The following is a 15630-nucleotide window of genomic DNA, read 5'->3' as shown; positions in this document are numbered from 1 at the left end:
AACGCATTTCTGTGTCTTCAAGGAAGTTACCAGTTCATAATTGAGGCATTTCCATGTCCTTGCAGTGTCAGAGTGCATTTACTGATGAAATCAGGGAAATGCAATAGCACGTACAAAGAAGAGATTGTCTTTTTTTTTCCCCCCCAAAGGTGTCAAAGATCTAGGAAAAGTAGATGTAAAAAAGACTGAAAGCTAATAAAAGGTTTTCTGTTCAGCAGTGACAAGCAATCTATTGAATTTAGAAGTGCATAGCCCAATCTTTTCTGCTAGTACAGAATGTTTTATAATTAGAAAACGCGACAGCTCACTTGAAAAACTCACAAGCAGAACCAAAATCAAGCGAAGGAAAAAAGCCCTGAAAGAGACTTACTCCCATTGTAACAAGACGAAACAAGCTCTTGATGAAAAGTTTTTGCCATGTAGTGACAATCCCTTTTCCAGCTTGCTGTGGTTTCCCATCCAAAGCACATGGGAATCCAGGCTTTAGGGGAGCAGGAGGAACTCCATTGCTACCAAGACTCCAACAATATTTCCGGCCTGACTAATCAGCATAGCTTGAAACTTAAATATTCAAGAGATGTAACAAAAAAGGTCCTGAGAGCCTTTTCAATGCAGAAGCAGAACATAAATATTCATAAAACTGATGGGCAACAGCACATTGTAAGCCTCATTTAACTAAAGCTCTGTGGACTAAAACACGTTTACTGTGTTTCCTATCAGTTGGCACTTTGTTTTGATTGTGTTTTCTCTACTTGGAAGGTTCAATCCAAGTAATTTATTTAACCCTTCAGACCCAGTGCTCTGGGGTTGGTATTACAATACAACAAGGAGCAAAGTGCGCACCTCCATTAGCAGGGACTCCACTGCTGGGGCTTCTAAAGATGCCTTTCAGAATTAGATAAACATTAATTCAGTTATTCGAGGAGTCAGATCTGGAATGTCATGGATTAATCATGCACTTTCTCTTTACTTGAGAACATAAGGAGCCTGTGGTGGAACAGCAGTTTTATTCACATCTGCTGTGCAGCATTAATCATTACAGGTTTTGGTGAAATGACCAAGAGTATCCAGAAGCCATTTAGGTTTTTAGTGCTGAACATTTCTGCAGTGTCCATTTCTCTTTTGTTGATAGACAGTGGTATCAATTTGAATTACAGATTCTGGTTATACTGAGAAACTGATTAAAAGAGGAGTATGGGATGGAAAAGAAAATGAGAGGACACTCAGAAAATGGTTGTGAAACTCTGTTCCTTCAACATTTGTTTTTATTAAAGCCCACTGAAAGGTGGAGTTCAATCTAGTTTAAGGATATCTGCAAAAAAGGGATAATGAATAAGCATCTGAAGACATGAAAGAGCTGGAGAGGCAGGCTTGACTACAGAGAAAAGATGTTTAATAGAAATGTACTGAAGTCAGTGAACAATCTGTTCAGTTCAAGTTGCCATGGAAACTATCCTATTAAATGCTTTAAAAAAAAAAAATCAGTTCTAGAAACAAAGTACTACGGTTTGCCTGTTACAAAATGCTTCCTGGATAAGCTCAAAGCTTCTGTATCATTTTGTAAGCTGGCATTATTTGTCTCCTTCAGAATCACCATTGTACCCTGTGATAAAGGCACGTGGAAGAAAGCCTACTGCTCTATTTTCCACATGCAAGAAGAATTGCCCCTTGACTCAATCTGCATTTTTACTGTGAAATGCCAGAAATAGTTGTTTGCTCCTTCTTTGACAGATGTTCTTTGAGCTCACTTTCCACTGATATATACATATATTAGGGCAGACTGAACTGCCAGGGTTAGTTGAAGTCTTTGCATCCCTAATTCTTTCCTGATTTTGAACCAAAAGTGGCTGCCTGCAGCTCTGGTGGGCAGGACAGGGTGTGAGGATGCAGTTCCAGGGCTGGTGAGCTCAGGTGAGTTACTGGGGATGGAAACCACAGTGACAGAATTATTCTTCACCATGTGCTGCTTTTATGCTTCGCTGCATCCTTCTGCAGTACCTCAGGAAGCCCTTCTCTGTGGCTTGTGGAAGGTGTCTGTAGTAAAAGCATTACAATTTACAGTGTCTCACCATCATTTTTCAAGGCAGTAGCAGTAGAATAGTGTGCCTTTGTTCCTTACACCTGCTTGCCCCTCCACTGACACAAAATATAAGTTTACAGCTCAATTTATGAGTTCTACCTTTACAACCCAGAGAACTTGCATAATTCTTGGGGAATATCAGGCATCCCACACAGTTGATGCAAATAGGATCCAAAGCAGAACTTTTCATATTGCACCAAAAGTTGTTGAAGAAATGTAAAGGTGTGTTTTAAATCCTGCCCTCTCTGCCACAGAGATTTACACACCTCACTCAGGGCTGTGGACTGGTTCTGTTCACGTTAGCCCAGCATTCCTAAAAACAGCTACCAAAACCCTTCCTTAGGAACATCTGCAGTAATAATTCCTATATTTTAAAGCACTGCAGAAGAAACCACTTTTTTCTTTTATACTTCTTAATCACTGTTAAAGTACATGCTATATATTTTTACATTCACCCATAAAACTGCAGTGATTGCAAGGATGCTGTTTTACTATGTGGGATACAAAACTGCTCTTAAAATCACTTATTTGTGTTGTATTGAAGCAGAAAAGTGGCTTCTCTGGGTGCATTGGAAGTTAAAAAAAAATTCCCAATGTATTTTCAGAAAGCCATATGTTTCCTATGTGGTGGTTTTTTTTTACTCCTTATGTATCCCGTGATTGTGCAGTCAGTGTTAGTCATTTTGGGCTTAAATACCAGTCATAAAGAGTGAAAAGTGGCCTAGTTTTAGAACTCCTTCACAGCAGTGCATCTCAGATCAGTGGACTGTTTCTTCAGATAATTACATTCCTTCTTAATAGAGAAGTTCTTTATAAATACTGTAGAAGTTTCTTACTGAAAGTTATAAAACTACCTAATAACAAATAGGTATTCTAGTAAACCTTGAATATCCACTGTCAAAATGTTAAGCAGAGGAGATCTTTGAGTAGCAAAATTGGAGTACGATGGTCAGTTTTTATCTGAACAGCAGCAGCTCACAGGATCTGAGGGCCACAGGCTGCTCTTATTTGTACAACACCCTATTCTTGCCCTTCTTTGTGCCAAAATCTTTTTCTTTTGGAAAATTGAATTGAGACAGACCTGATAAAAAGCCTTTCTTCTCTAAAGTTAAAAAAAAAACCAAACCAAACAAAACAGAAACCACCAAAATGCACGCACACACACAAAAACCCCAAATCAAAACCAAACCAACCAGCCTTAAAAAGTGATTTGAAGCATAAATCAAATTTAATGGTAAGCAACTGTATGGCTTATAAAACCCGTTCCTGGGTCCACTGCCCTTACATAAAACCTGCAGAGAAACATGTAATTTTTATTTGTTTAAATAATTTGTGCCTGACACGTTCCTTTGAATATTTACATTCTCAAATTCAAACTTGAAAATCGAGAATACTTTTAGGCAACAATCATGCTGTAATTTAAAGTCAGTCTCACTCTCTTCTCCTTTATCCATGATTATTTATCCTTTTCAGCAAATTTCTAGGAGGAATTCCTGTTATATCTGTGAAAAATCTGAATAAAGTGAATGAGGCACTTTTCACCACTATTTTCCAGTAGCATTCAAGAAATAATGATGTGATAAGGGAGAACTTTTTTCTTTTCCATGTTACAAAAAGAACCCAAATAAAACCCCCCAAGGCCTGGAGCAGAGGCTATTAATGGGTAACAGAAAAGCTTTCTCATTTCATCAGGTAACAAACATTCACAGCAGCTGCCATTAAGTCCTAATGAAGAAAACGTCCCTGCATCAGATAAAAAGTTAAATCTATTTTATTGATTTCTTTAAAGTGATATGTCTGAAGAGTCCTAATTCATTAGTAGCAAAACTCAAAGACTTGAAGAATTCTGTATCATTTTCTTATTATTTGCTGTGACTTAGTGTCAGTTTTTTATTATGGAAATTAGCTGGGTGGGAACTAGATGATCTTCCAACCCAGACCATCCTATGGTTCTGTGGGATTATTTCACAACCTGGCAATGACAGGCAGTGACTTAAACTCATTAACCTGTTATCTACTACCAGTCAGATATTTGCCAATAACAACCTAGATGACAGGAAGGCAGAACACAGTCTGACTGCATTTTCCAACTCTAAAGATGAATGTCTGCTAAGAGATTCTTTACAGGTAGCAAACTTCTCTATTTCGCAGTGATTTTGATGTACTGTTGATATTGTTTAAGCAGTTACACAATCAGCTGGGCTCCTCTAATTGATGTGTTTCCAGATAATATCTGTAGAGATAACTTGGCTGTAAAGGCATCTGAAATTACAGACTATTCATCTTTCTCCAGCAGTTATTCTTGTACAATTCACTGCTACATCATCATAAGATGATGAACTTCCTCTCCTTGCTTTCAAGTACATGGAAACAGCTCTAAAGCACTGTGTTGCTGATGGCAATGTGGTGTAATTACCATTAGCCAGCTCCTAACTGGAGGGACTTTTCCTGATGTGATCACTTGCTAAATCCAACAGTTCTCTTCCAAAGCATTTTGGTGACGAGGCAGATCAGTGCTTTCAGGCAGATAAAGGTTAAGCCCTTCACAGTTCAGAAAGACACAATCAGATCTAGATACTGTCATCTGTAAACATGAAAAGACTGCATAAAACAGGGTGCCAGACTCTGCCAAGGTCTTTGCAAGGGACCTCAAACCAAACAGCAAAGTTCCTCACTCAGATCAGCACAAGAAAGAATAATGCCACTTTCATTTCTTTAATTTGATTGTAAACTTGTGATTGTGATCTTGATTTTTAAAGAAACTTCTGTGTAAACTTTGTGCCTAGAATTATTTTGATCCATAGGCCTTCAAAGGCATGATAAGAAGCTGAATCTAAAATGAGGCCTTTTTTATGTAATATATCCTTTGCAGGGTCAATTATTTTATTGTATTATTGCAACACAATGTAGGGTTAATACTGTCACTTGAAATGTAGGAAAGAGACTGATCTTTCATTTGAAAATGTTGGCAGGTTTTGGTGGTTTTTTTTTAAGATGGCAGTTCTCCTGCTGCAGTGTAATGAGCTGAGAATTACTGCAAATCAAAAAAAAAGAAAATATTCTATGTAGCCAATGTAATAATACTTCAGCCTAATGAAGAGCACTTGTGTTTCAGTGATGATGGGAACACAAGGAGAAAGCTGCAAGGGTGGTGCATGAGCCCTGCAAATTAAAGTAGCCAGCAGTTTATCCATTCTGATCCCCTTGCTGTTCATTCCCCTCATCTGCTCATGCAGCCACACACATTTCTCACAGGGGCTGAAGCTGTGCTGTGAGAAACTATGGCTTGATGACCATGTGCTCCTTTGAGCTGACTGGCATAATGTGTTGTGTGCTGATAACATGCATGGATTAAGTAGTATGAGAGTGCTCCTGTCAGTGCTATTATTGATATTTATAGACTGGGTTAAAGCATTGATGGTATGAGTATATTGACACCACATAACCCAGACTGTGTCCAGAATATATGTAATTCTCATTTATTGGAACAACAAAGAATTCTCACTCTTACACTCTTGCTGACCAGCCTTAGTAATTTCTCATTGATTGTACTGTACAGGATGTGGCAAAATCACGCTAAGGGACATGGAAGTCTCAGGAAAAAAAACTTGCCAAGTTCCCCATTTCCATGGTGTAATCCTTCTGTAGTTCTGCAGCCTTTATAACAACTTTCAAAGACTAATTTCATCTTTACATTGTAGTTCAGTTCTAGAGCTTTCTCCAGTATTGCTTTCTCACTATTAACAGCTTATCGTACCACACTTACTTTGGAAGCAATTCATCCTGCACCCTGGGTGCTTGTGTGTCCTGCAGGAACCGTTCCTTTGGACACTGAAAAGCTGTTCCTCACAAAACCAATATTACAGACTCATAGAATGGCCTGGGTTGGAAGAGATCTTAGAGATCTTTTTGTTCCAACCCTCCTGCTTTGGGCAGGGACACCTGCTACTAGACCAGGTTGCTCAAAGCCTCATCCAACCTGGCCTTGAACACTTTGAGGGACGGGGCATCCACAGCTTCTTGGGCAACATGTTCCAGTGCCTCTCCACTCTCACTGTGAAGAATTTCTTCCTAAGATCTAACCTAAACCTGCTCTCTTTCAGTTTAAAGCCATTCCCCCTTGTCCTGTCACTCCATGCCCTTGGAAAAAGTCCCTCTCCAGCTCTCTTGCAAGCCCCTCTCAGGTACTGGAAGGCTGCTCTAAGGTCTCCCCAGAGCCTTCTCCAGGCTGAACGATCCCAGCTCTCTCAGCCTGTCCTCCTGGGAGAGGAGCTCCAGCCCTCTGAGCATCTTGGTGGCCTCCTCAGGGCTCTCCAGCAGGTCCGTGTTCCCCTTGTGCTGGGAGCCCCAGAGCTGGATGCAACGCTCCAGGTGGGGTTTCCTGAGGGCAGAGTAGAGGGGCAGAACCTTCCTTGACCTGCTGGTCACATGCTTTTGGTGCAGTCCAGGAGACAATTGGCTTTCTGGGCTACAAGAGCACAGTGCTGGGTCATGCTGAGCTTCTCAGCCACCAAGAATCCCAAGTCCTTCTCCCCAGGGCTGCACTCGATCCTTTCTCCATCCAGCCTGCATTTGTGCAGGGACTGCCCTGACACAGGAGCAGCACCTTGTCCTTGGCCCTGAACTTTGTGATGTTCACATGGTCCCACCACTCAAGGCTGTCCAGGTCCCTCTGGATGGCATCCCTTCCAACAGCACCACACAGCCTGGGGTCATTGGCAAACTTGCTGAGGGTGCCCTGGATCCCACTGTCACCGAACCCTGAGGAACTCCACTCATCATATGGGGCAATTCATCATCTCAGGATATCCTGGGTTCTCCAGGCTCATGTTCTAGCAACTGAAACAGCACCAAGAGCACTTCTGTGACATTGTAAATTGTGTCTCAACATAGATTAAAACTGAGAGGTTGGAGAGAGCTGTTAAGATATACAGACAAGCAGATAGAAGAAGAAATGTAAACTGTGCAGAATATCCATTTCAACTTATCAATTGCTTAATTAACAGGAGGAGGATCAGTCAAGTTTTTCTGGTTATGAGAGCACAGGAGGTGAGTTCCTTTTTCAGTGTTAATTGCCATTTCATTTTGAAACCTTTGATTTCCCCTGGTATTTAAATAGTTACATAGAAGGCAAAGTAAAGTCAGGTTATTTATATCATGAAATTTATTTCTCAAATTATTTTATCATGTGAATCCTCTTTGAATGCAAATTAAGGTTTGTAGAAGACATTTCTATGCTCTTTAGGCTAGTGGGTCCAAAAATATTAGATGATGCTACTGTTAATCAGCATCAAGTCTCAGAGGTGTTTTCAGAAACTGGCAGTTATGAAAACCTCCTTGGGAAGTGTGAGGTGCTAAGAGTCCAAGAGGAATGAAAGGATTAATCAAAACTTTTCATGCCTTGTGATATTTTGTAATAAGGCCACATAATAATGTGTCTTGTAAGTGATTTAAGTCAAAGACATAATAAAATTTCATCAGCTCAAATGGTGCAAGATCACCTTCTGTACTGGTATACATCGAGATGTGTCTGCTTCTCTCTTTTTTTCCTTTTTTCTTTCTTTTTTTAAAGAACAGATGTGTATGTGCAAGGTCTAGTTTTCAGGTAAAATATCTTTATCGTATCTGCAATGAGAATTATGAAACTGGGAGATTACTAGGCTTGTGGATGATAGCTCCTTTTGGAATGCAGAGCATTGTAGCAGAAGGTAAATCTGGTAAAATCAGATCCCCTTGCATGAGTGTTACCCAATTCGGTGTGGTAAGTAGCTGACATAAAAATTAGTAGGTCTTGCCCACTAAAGAATTTTTATTTTCATTTCAGACTTTTCAGAAGATCTGAGGAAATCAAACATAATTTTTGTTGTTGGTAAGTAGGATTCCTGATTTAGCTGCTACGTTTGAAAATCCCCATGTTATTTGGCTTTGATTATATGATTTCTTTTAAAGTTGAGCAGAATAGTTTAGTGGAGAATATTTATGCTACAGTGATGGTTTAGTCTTTTGGAAGGGAGTTAGCATTTAATAACATGTAATTAACTTGGGTCTGACCATACTAACAACAGTTGTGTGAAGCATAAACTTTGAACAGTCTTTTGAAACAAATTATAACAAGAAGAATTACAAGTTTGATTTTAAAGCTCGGTACTAATCACTTGGAAAGAATAATTGCTTCTGGATCAAGCAGTTTTCAGAACTACCTTACAATGCAGAGCATTTCCAAAGTCATAAGGATAGATACCAGAACATGAGGGATTGTACATAAAAGTAAGTCAATTTGTGCATTCTTTTTCCTAATTAAAAAAAAGCCACACCTCCAAAGTGGATAATAAATTACTGTTGGTTAGGAGCTGAAATCTGGTAGCAGTGAATTGTACAAGAATTAAAGAAAACGCTGAAGAAACCTCACAGGAGCAGAACAAAACTGTTGGGAGTGGGGGGAGAGGGAGAAAAACAAGCCCCCCAAATTCTCAGTGGTCCTTTGCAGTGGGCAGCGTTGGGGATGTTCAGCCCATGATACCTTGGCTGGAAAGAGGGAAAGAAGATGGGTTGGAACAGGCTTCCATGGATACTTGAGTGGGAAAAACTGCCTTGGTCTCAGGTGCCATTAGATGTATTCATGAGGAAATAATAAGATGCTTAAAAAGATGTTTTAAAGTGTGAGATTTAAAGATGTACATTTGAGGTAATTTACAGACTAATCAAAATAAATGCACCATCTGCCGTGGCTGACAGATACTGTTTATAAGACAAAAGATAAAAAACAGGCAGTTTCCTCCCCCACTGATTACCTTTGAAAATTGTCCAAAAGGGAAAGAAAAAGAAATAATCTAATTAGCAAAGATTTACATTAGGGCTAATGTAGGAATTAATTGGAATAACAGTCAAGTTGGATTAATTAAGCAACAATGTCAATGTTTTACCCAGAAAGTAAAGCAGAGACATAGAACCAGCAAGTAAAAAATATAGGAGATAAGAGCAGGATAATAAAAGAGGCAAAACCAAGGTAAATTTGGCCTGTAAAGTAAAATTCCAGAGAACAAAAATAAAAACCACAGAGGTGTAAAAATAAATTTGGGTGATGCTATAATACTCAAAACTTATGTATTTATTGCCAGCCATTAAAAAAAAAAAAACCACAACATAAAAAAACGACAAAAAAATTTCTTTTCATCAGTTTGAACTGCAGTGAATGACGTTATGATCAGCCCTAACTGCTGCAGTACTCCGTGCTGCATCCACAAAACTGTCACACAGAACAGTTGCTGGGGTCATTACCCTTCCCTGTCCTCTCCAGGAGGTTCATAAAACAGAGCCCCGTTGGGCTTTGGTTGAGGCTGGAAGTGGAACGGGAGGTCTCGGGAATCTTTCTGCCCTTTGGATCAGAAACAAACTCCCCACTGACTCGTAAATGAGGTGGTTAAAGCTCAGTCAGTGTAACCAACTTCCTCTGCAGAATCTTTGTTATGTTCTTGCTGATGTACTAAAGCTGGTAATTGCTTAAGCTCAGTGTAAGGAAGACCAGCTTTTTAGCTGACACTGAGGATATTCTCACCATTGACACTTAGAAATAAGACATTATCAGCTGCAGACAGTAGCTTCTTTTGCACACACCAGAAATAAATAAATCATGAAACCCAAACTCTTTATTTGTCCAATGTCTATCAGACCTTGAATGACCTAATCTAATTCAATTTATCATTAATTTAGCCCCTGCTTGAGTAGAACGTTTAACCAGATAAGGTCCCTGGCAACCTAAACTGTGCCACAGTCACTGTATTTCAGAAAGGCATAGGATGAGCAATACTGATAATTAAACCCCCCATCAGCCCAAGCACTAACTGTAGAAACTGAGGAGGGCTGATTTCCCTGCCTTCCCATGACATGAACTTCACGTTTTCTTTAAGAAGGATGAGAACTCAGTGATGTCCCAGGACCTCACATCATTCTGCCAACATGTGCTCCAGGTTGTTTTCTGATTAAAATTATCTTTCAGAAAAAAAAAAAAAAAAACCAATAAAAACTGTTGAGGTTTTTTTGTTGTTGAGGAGCTATTGAGAAGCCTTCAAATGCCATATTCTGAAATTAAGGCTTATTTTTACTTGTATAAATAATACAAGTAGCATTGAAGGTAAAATTGCCAAACTGAACAAGTCCTCCAAAATCATAGCTTGAATATAAGGACAGATTGACTGGGGTTATTTTGGTTCCAGTTCTGACTTCTGAGGCTCCATTGTTGCAGGTTTCCCCTGCAAGCACTTTTCCATGATACAGGGATGATACTCATTGTGATAACAAGGTCTAGAAATTGAAATATTTTTAAATGAATGGTGGGACTCTCTTGTAAATCTTACTGCTGGCACCTTATGTAAATGTTCGGGATATTTTGGTATATGATAAACTTGTAAGATTTAAAATAGAGACATCTCAGTCTGACAGCATGACACTTTTGCCTTATTAACATTTCTGACAGCAAAGCTGGTTCTTGAACTGCTCATATTGGTTGTTCCTGTCCCTGCTCACTCCCAGCAGCAGTCCCAGCTCCCTCTGTCATCACTAATTCCTCGGGTTGTGGTGTTGTGTTGTAGGTCAGAGCGGTACATTTGAGTGACATGCCCAGGCTTCTGGTCCTTCTTAGTCTGGGGGAGGCTGGGGAAGGAGGGAGAACTGAGATCCTTTGCTGATCTCAGGCTGGCTGCAGTTAAATATTCAGAAGTGCTGCTTGGACAAGTGTCATGACCCCAACCCACTGAGACCACTCCTTTTCTCCCTTGAAGTGCTCCCTGGGAAGCCTTTTTCCAGTCCATAATTAAACAGGGAAGGGTAACCACCTAAGTCAGCAGTGCTGCCAGAAAGTTATTTACCAGGAGATCCCCTCACACAGGCAGATGAATCAACAGAATGGAAGGGAATGCTGCTCTGAGGGATTGTACAGACCTTTTAATCCAGCCTTGTCTACAGAAAAGCAATATACAGAACTGCATTTCATTTCTGTGCCAGTACCCTGGTTCCACGTTCTTGCTTCCTATTTGTATCAAAAAGCACAGGGGGAGACACAAAGGATCCAGTTTCCAAAAACGATCTCACCGACTGATACGATATTTCTAATTTCTTAATCTGCAGTTTTTGTTTTTTGTTGAGTTAACAAATGAGCTTTAAAGCAAGATGTACTGCACTGAGCAATGCTAGCACAACACAAAAGCCTGCTAACATTGAAGAACTGCTGGTAGTTCTAGATCGTCCTGCGGGTCACAGCACACTCCTCATTCCTCTGGCTGTTTTCCAGGCTTTAGCCCTTTACCTTCATGTCATATATAGAAATCAGAAGACAACATGATTAGTCTGAATAGCAAGTTCCCAAGAACCAAGACATATTTTTTCCAAACTGTACGTAGGCAGAGTAGAGGATGACAGCACACAGAAAAAATGACAGCGTTCACAAAGAATCTTTCGCCTTCTCAACAAAAGTGGGGACGTATTTTCCTCCTGACAGTTGAGCCACTGGGAAAACTTGACTACCTTCTTCAGTGCCTCAAGTATTTTCCATTTGAAAAACAGCATAACAAGTTGCAGTGGAGCCTTCTTAACCGAAAAAATAATTTTGGTAGCTTTTGTTTATGCTTCACAGGCATAAACACATAAACTTTGTTCCAAATAAACTTTCTTCAAGTAAATTATTAATCTCTTTCTGTAGAAAAATGCATAGATTTAATAAAAACATCCTCTAAAAGAACAGATACAGTTTTTGCAACACTGCAAATTGATAGTGAGCTTCAATGACCACAGGGTTAATTTGCTGTTAAAGCTGCTTATGTAGCAGTCAGGTAAGGATATACCCTGAGCAAGAAGGAAGCATCTGATTAGTAAGAAAATGCACTTTCACATTCTTTCCCACCAGAATAGCTTTACTTCAGTCACATGAGATACTTCAGAGGGCGACAGGACATTAAATAATACTTTAATTTCAGACATGTAAGTTAATACTGTTGTAAAGGCCAAGTGTGTACTCAGCCCTCAATGCTGAATTTCCTGGGGAATTCAGCCTCTCCTCAGATCAGGCCAAGCAAGAACTGCAGCCTCATTCATTGATAAGAAAGCAGAAGACTTGGTAAAATGGTCACGTACAATTGTTAAGCAGTAGAATGCTTTGTTACTCGTCAAATGAATCTAAATTATTAGCAGTGGCTATAAAAATTACCATTTTCAGCACATAACATACTTAATTATGTCTTTTTCTCTTTAAAGAGCTCAGCATTTTAATTTCTGCCTTGTTGGAACTCTCCTAGAAAAATAAACACGGTCAATTTTAATTATTGTTTGGGGTGCACGCATGGTGTATGTATATGTATTGTGCCATTCTGACAGTGTTCTCTTTTAAAACACTAACAGACAAGGGTATTAGAAACACATCAACTTTTTGAATGTTTACCTGCTGAACAACAAAAAATTTTCCTTGTATTGTTATTTCTAAACAGACATCTAGTTTATTTAGTATACGAAGAGAAACTGCGACATTTCTGGTTGGGCTCTACATCAGGAGGGAAACAGTTATATAAAAAACAGAATAAAATAATCTTTCTAGCTGGTGGGTTTTTTTAATACTGTATGTACAGACCAAATCAATAGGATTAAATCACTGCACTGCTAGCATATTCAATGCCAGGAGACAGAATGTGTAAACAAGCACATTCACGCACAAACTTACTGATCTAAAAAACCAAAACAGACCAGAAATACAAGTAATTGCCACTCAGATACTTAATGGACTCATTACAGTTAATTTGCCTGTAATTTCTCCACATCTGTTTCTTTGTAGCCACTCCTATTTTTTCCTCTTTTTTCTTTCAACCGGTGCTTTTACAAAACAACAACGTTCTTCATATTAAAGCAACAGAAGCACAGAATTGAGCCCACGTCGGCAAGAAAAGATGAGCCTGTGACAAAGATAGTTCTAGCAAAAAATTGTAGTACAGGTGTGATTCTCACACCACGGGCTGATAATTGTCTTTGTGAAGCTGAAGTAAAAGACTGCAGATCACAGCAGACAAGCCCCTTCCTTTGTTGCTACTCTCATGACCCCATTTTTAATCTTAGCTACAGTGCTGTAACTTCTCTGAAAATCACGTGCTCGGAGCAATTATTTCTTAAATTGAATGCAAAAGTTAGAAGAAAATTCACTCTATTGTGACCTTTGGAAAGATAAGCAAACGGGAAGATCATGTATTTTGTAGCATCCTCCTTACACATAGCAGGGCTGTGTAGTCATACTTGCAGTCCCAGCAGTTGATAAATACACAAGTCACATGCTGAAAAAACTTTAAGAGCTTGAGCACTGTCTCCCTACAAGGGTATAATTACCTCCTGCTGCAGTAGATCTTCTGAACAGATCTGTCAAAGACTATAAAATTGCTACTACAGGCAGTGGATTTTCTCCACAGGCTCCAATACCGGGGCTTCGCTTTCCCGCCCTCCCCATCTCCCCTCACACCCCGGCGCCATCGCGGCCCCTCAGCCCTCAGGGCCTCACCTCAGCTCCACCGCGGCTCTGGGGTCACGGCCATCCATGGCGAGCAGCTTCCAGCAGTTTCCATGCGCTGTCCATCTCTCCAGCCGGGCTGGGGTGGCTGAAGCACCCCGGGAGGTGGCTGAAAACGCCTTTGGCTTTTCATGTCCTTGGCCGCCAGGGAGAGGAGGGAGAAGCACTGAGGTGATGGGCCAGGGCGTGAGAGGGGGTGTCCAGAGCAGCCCCACAGAGGCAGAGCTTTGGGGCTCTTGGGTGGACGCCACTCTCCTGTCTAAGGAATCGGGAGGCTTGAAGCACCATTCCTGCCAGGAGAACACCCACAGCATTCCCTGCCCTCTGTCTCCCACCTGTCCCGTGAGCAGGGCGAGGGCCATGTGCAGGCGCCTTCCCTCCAGCCTGGGGAGAAACCACTGAGCGGCTTCACCTGCGTGGCCTGTTGCTGAGGTGCCTGTGCCCCTGTGGGTGTTTGGCTCTGGGCAGGGGGGTTTCCAGCCCAGTACCGCTGCGGGTGCAGGAGAGTGGGAGCTGGCAAGGTCTCCCTGTGCCCCTGGCAGCTGCGCTCCCCCATTTCCCGGGAGCAGGTGTGAAGGGCAAGGCAGCACCACGGCTGCAGGAGCAGCTGCAGCTGCAGTACCTGGTGCTCAGGTTTGGGCAGAGCCACCAGCACCGGAGAGCTTTCCGGCTCAGGGGGAAAGGATGCAAAACTCTGCTCTTATGTTCACCGCAGTTACTGCACATCTGCGTGCATCACACCTGACAGAGGCAGGTTTCGCTGGCTCTTTGCCTACACGTTTCCATCCCGTAAGTGGGGGCAAAATACTTCCCTCACAGTGATGCAGTGAACATTATTTTGCTACTGTTTGTTGCAGCTGTCAAAATGAACATATATACCGAGTCAAGTACCCTTCCCCACAGGCTGTGTGTTTCATGTTTTTCCTTAACATGCTAATGCTTTTAGGCAGACATTCTCTTCTAATCTAGATATTTTTTCCCTCACAAAGGTGGGCCCGGCTCTGGCAAAGGTAGCCAGTGTGAACAGTTAGCCAAGAAATACGGATTTTCTCACCTGTCCACTGCTGACCTTCTCCAAAATGAGTTACTGTCATTATCAGAGAGAAGTAAATTGATCAAAGACATCATGGAATGTGGTGAACCTGTGCCTGGTGTAAGCAACAGTTTTATTTGGGGCCCTAAGGTTAAACAAAGGCAGTAGTAGGTAGATTGTCTAAAAGGGTGGAAATAAGATACTGGAGCTGATGATCCCCATTTCAGTAAAACTGATCTATAACCTGAGGTAGAAGTTTCCTCATTACCAAATCTGGGGCACTTGTTTCTCCTTTCAGTGCCAATATTTCTTCACATTTCAGACTCATATAGGCAGTAAATTAGACATGAAATACAGTGAGACAGACGCATTGCAAAATGTAAGTATAAGTACAGGAAACAGTCCTTTTTATAGCTTTGCATTTCAGATTCAGGACTGGTCCACCTGGCAGCTATTCTAAATCACAGTACCTGCAGCAGTTCCCTGCAGAGCTGGCTGACATCCCAGAGTAGCTGGACTGCAGATTAAGGGAGACTGAAGGCAGAGGGTGTTGTTCTCAGCTGGACTTGACTTTTACATGGCAGGTCTGCAGCCCCAGCTCCTGGTAGGTCTTCAGCAAGTGCAGCTGGATCGTGGGATGTGTTTGTTAATGAAGGATACTGGGAAGTGCTGCTCGGGGGAAACTAAAAGCTGTGCTCAGGCTTGATTTTGATTGCTTTGCTCTTCGGCGTGTTTGGTCAGATGGGGTCACTTTCCATGCAGTGTAATTATATCAGTGACACAGCCAAATGCAATCAGATTGGAAAATGCTGCAGCAGTGCTCCAGAATTTTACAGGTATTAACATTCATTTTGAAACTATGAAATATTCTCAGGTACCTAGAGGGCACTTTGGGAACTCTTGGATGGATTGCAGCACTAGATTTGTGTGGCATAGCTGATCCTGAGAGAAGAAAAAACACAAGAAAAGACACCTGCATTC

The 15630-nt window shown here is 41.1% G+C and overlaps 1 protein-coding gene across 1 annotated transcript in view; it reads left to right on the top strand.

Annotated features, from left to right (window-relative positions):
- The window catches only part of AK5 (adenylate kinase 5), a 76346-nt gene that overhangs the window by 47089 nt on the left and 13627 nt on the right, over positions 1 to 15630 (top strand). Inside the window, exons 9-11 of the mRNA XM_051796063.1 lie at positions 7087 to 7129; positions 7905 to 7949; positions 14606 to 14769. Of these exons, the coding sequence (XP_051652023.1) occupies positions 7087 to 7129; positions 7905 to 7949; positions 14606 to 14769 (252 nt within the window). The remainder of the gene's footprint in view (positions 1 to 7086; positions 7130 to 7904; positions 7950 to 14605; positions 14770 to 15630) is intronic.

The sequence above is a fragment of the Manacus candei genome, unplaced genomic scaffold (genome assembly GCF_025592945.1).
Source record: "Manacus candei isolate 608988 ecotype Guabito, Panama unplaced genomic scaffold, ASM2559294v1 h1tg000044l, whole genome shotgun sequence".
In the NCBI taxonomy this organism is placed as follows: Eukaryota; Metazoa; Chordata; class Aves; order Passeriformes; family Pipridae; genus Manacus; species Manacus candei.
This window is presented reverse-complemented; position numbering and strand designations above follow the sequence as displayed.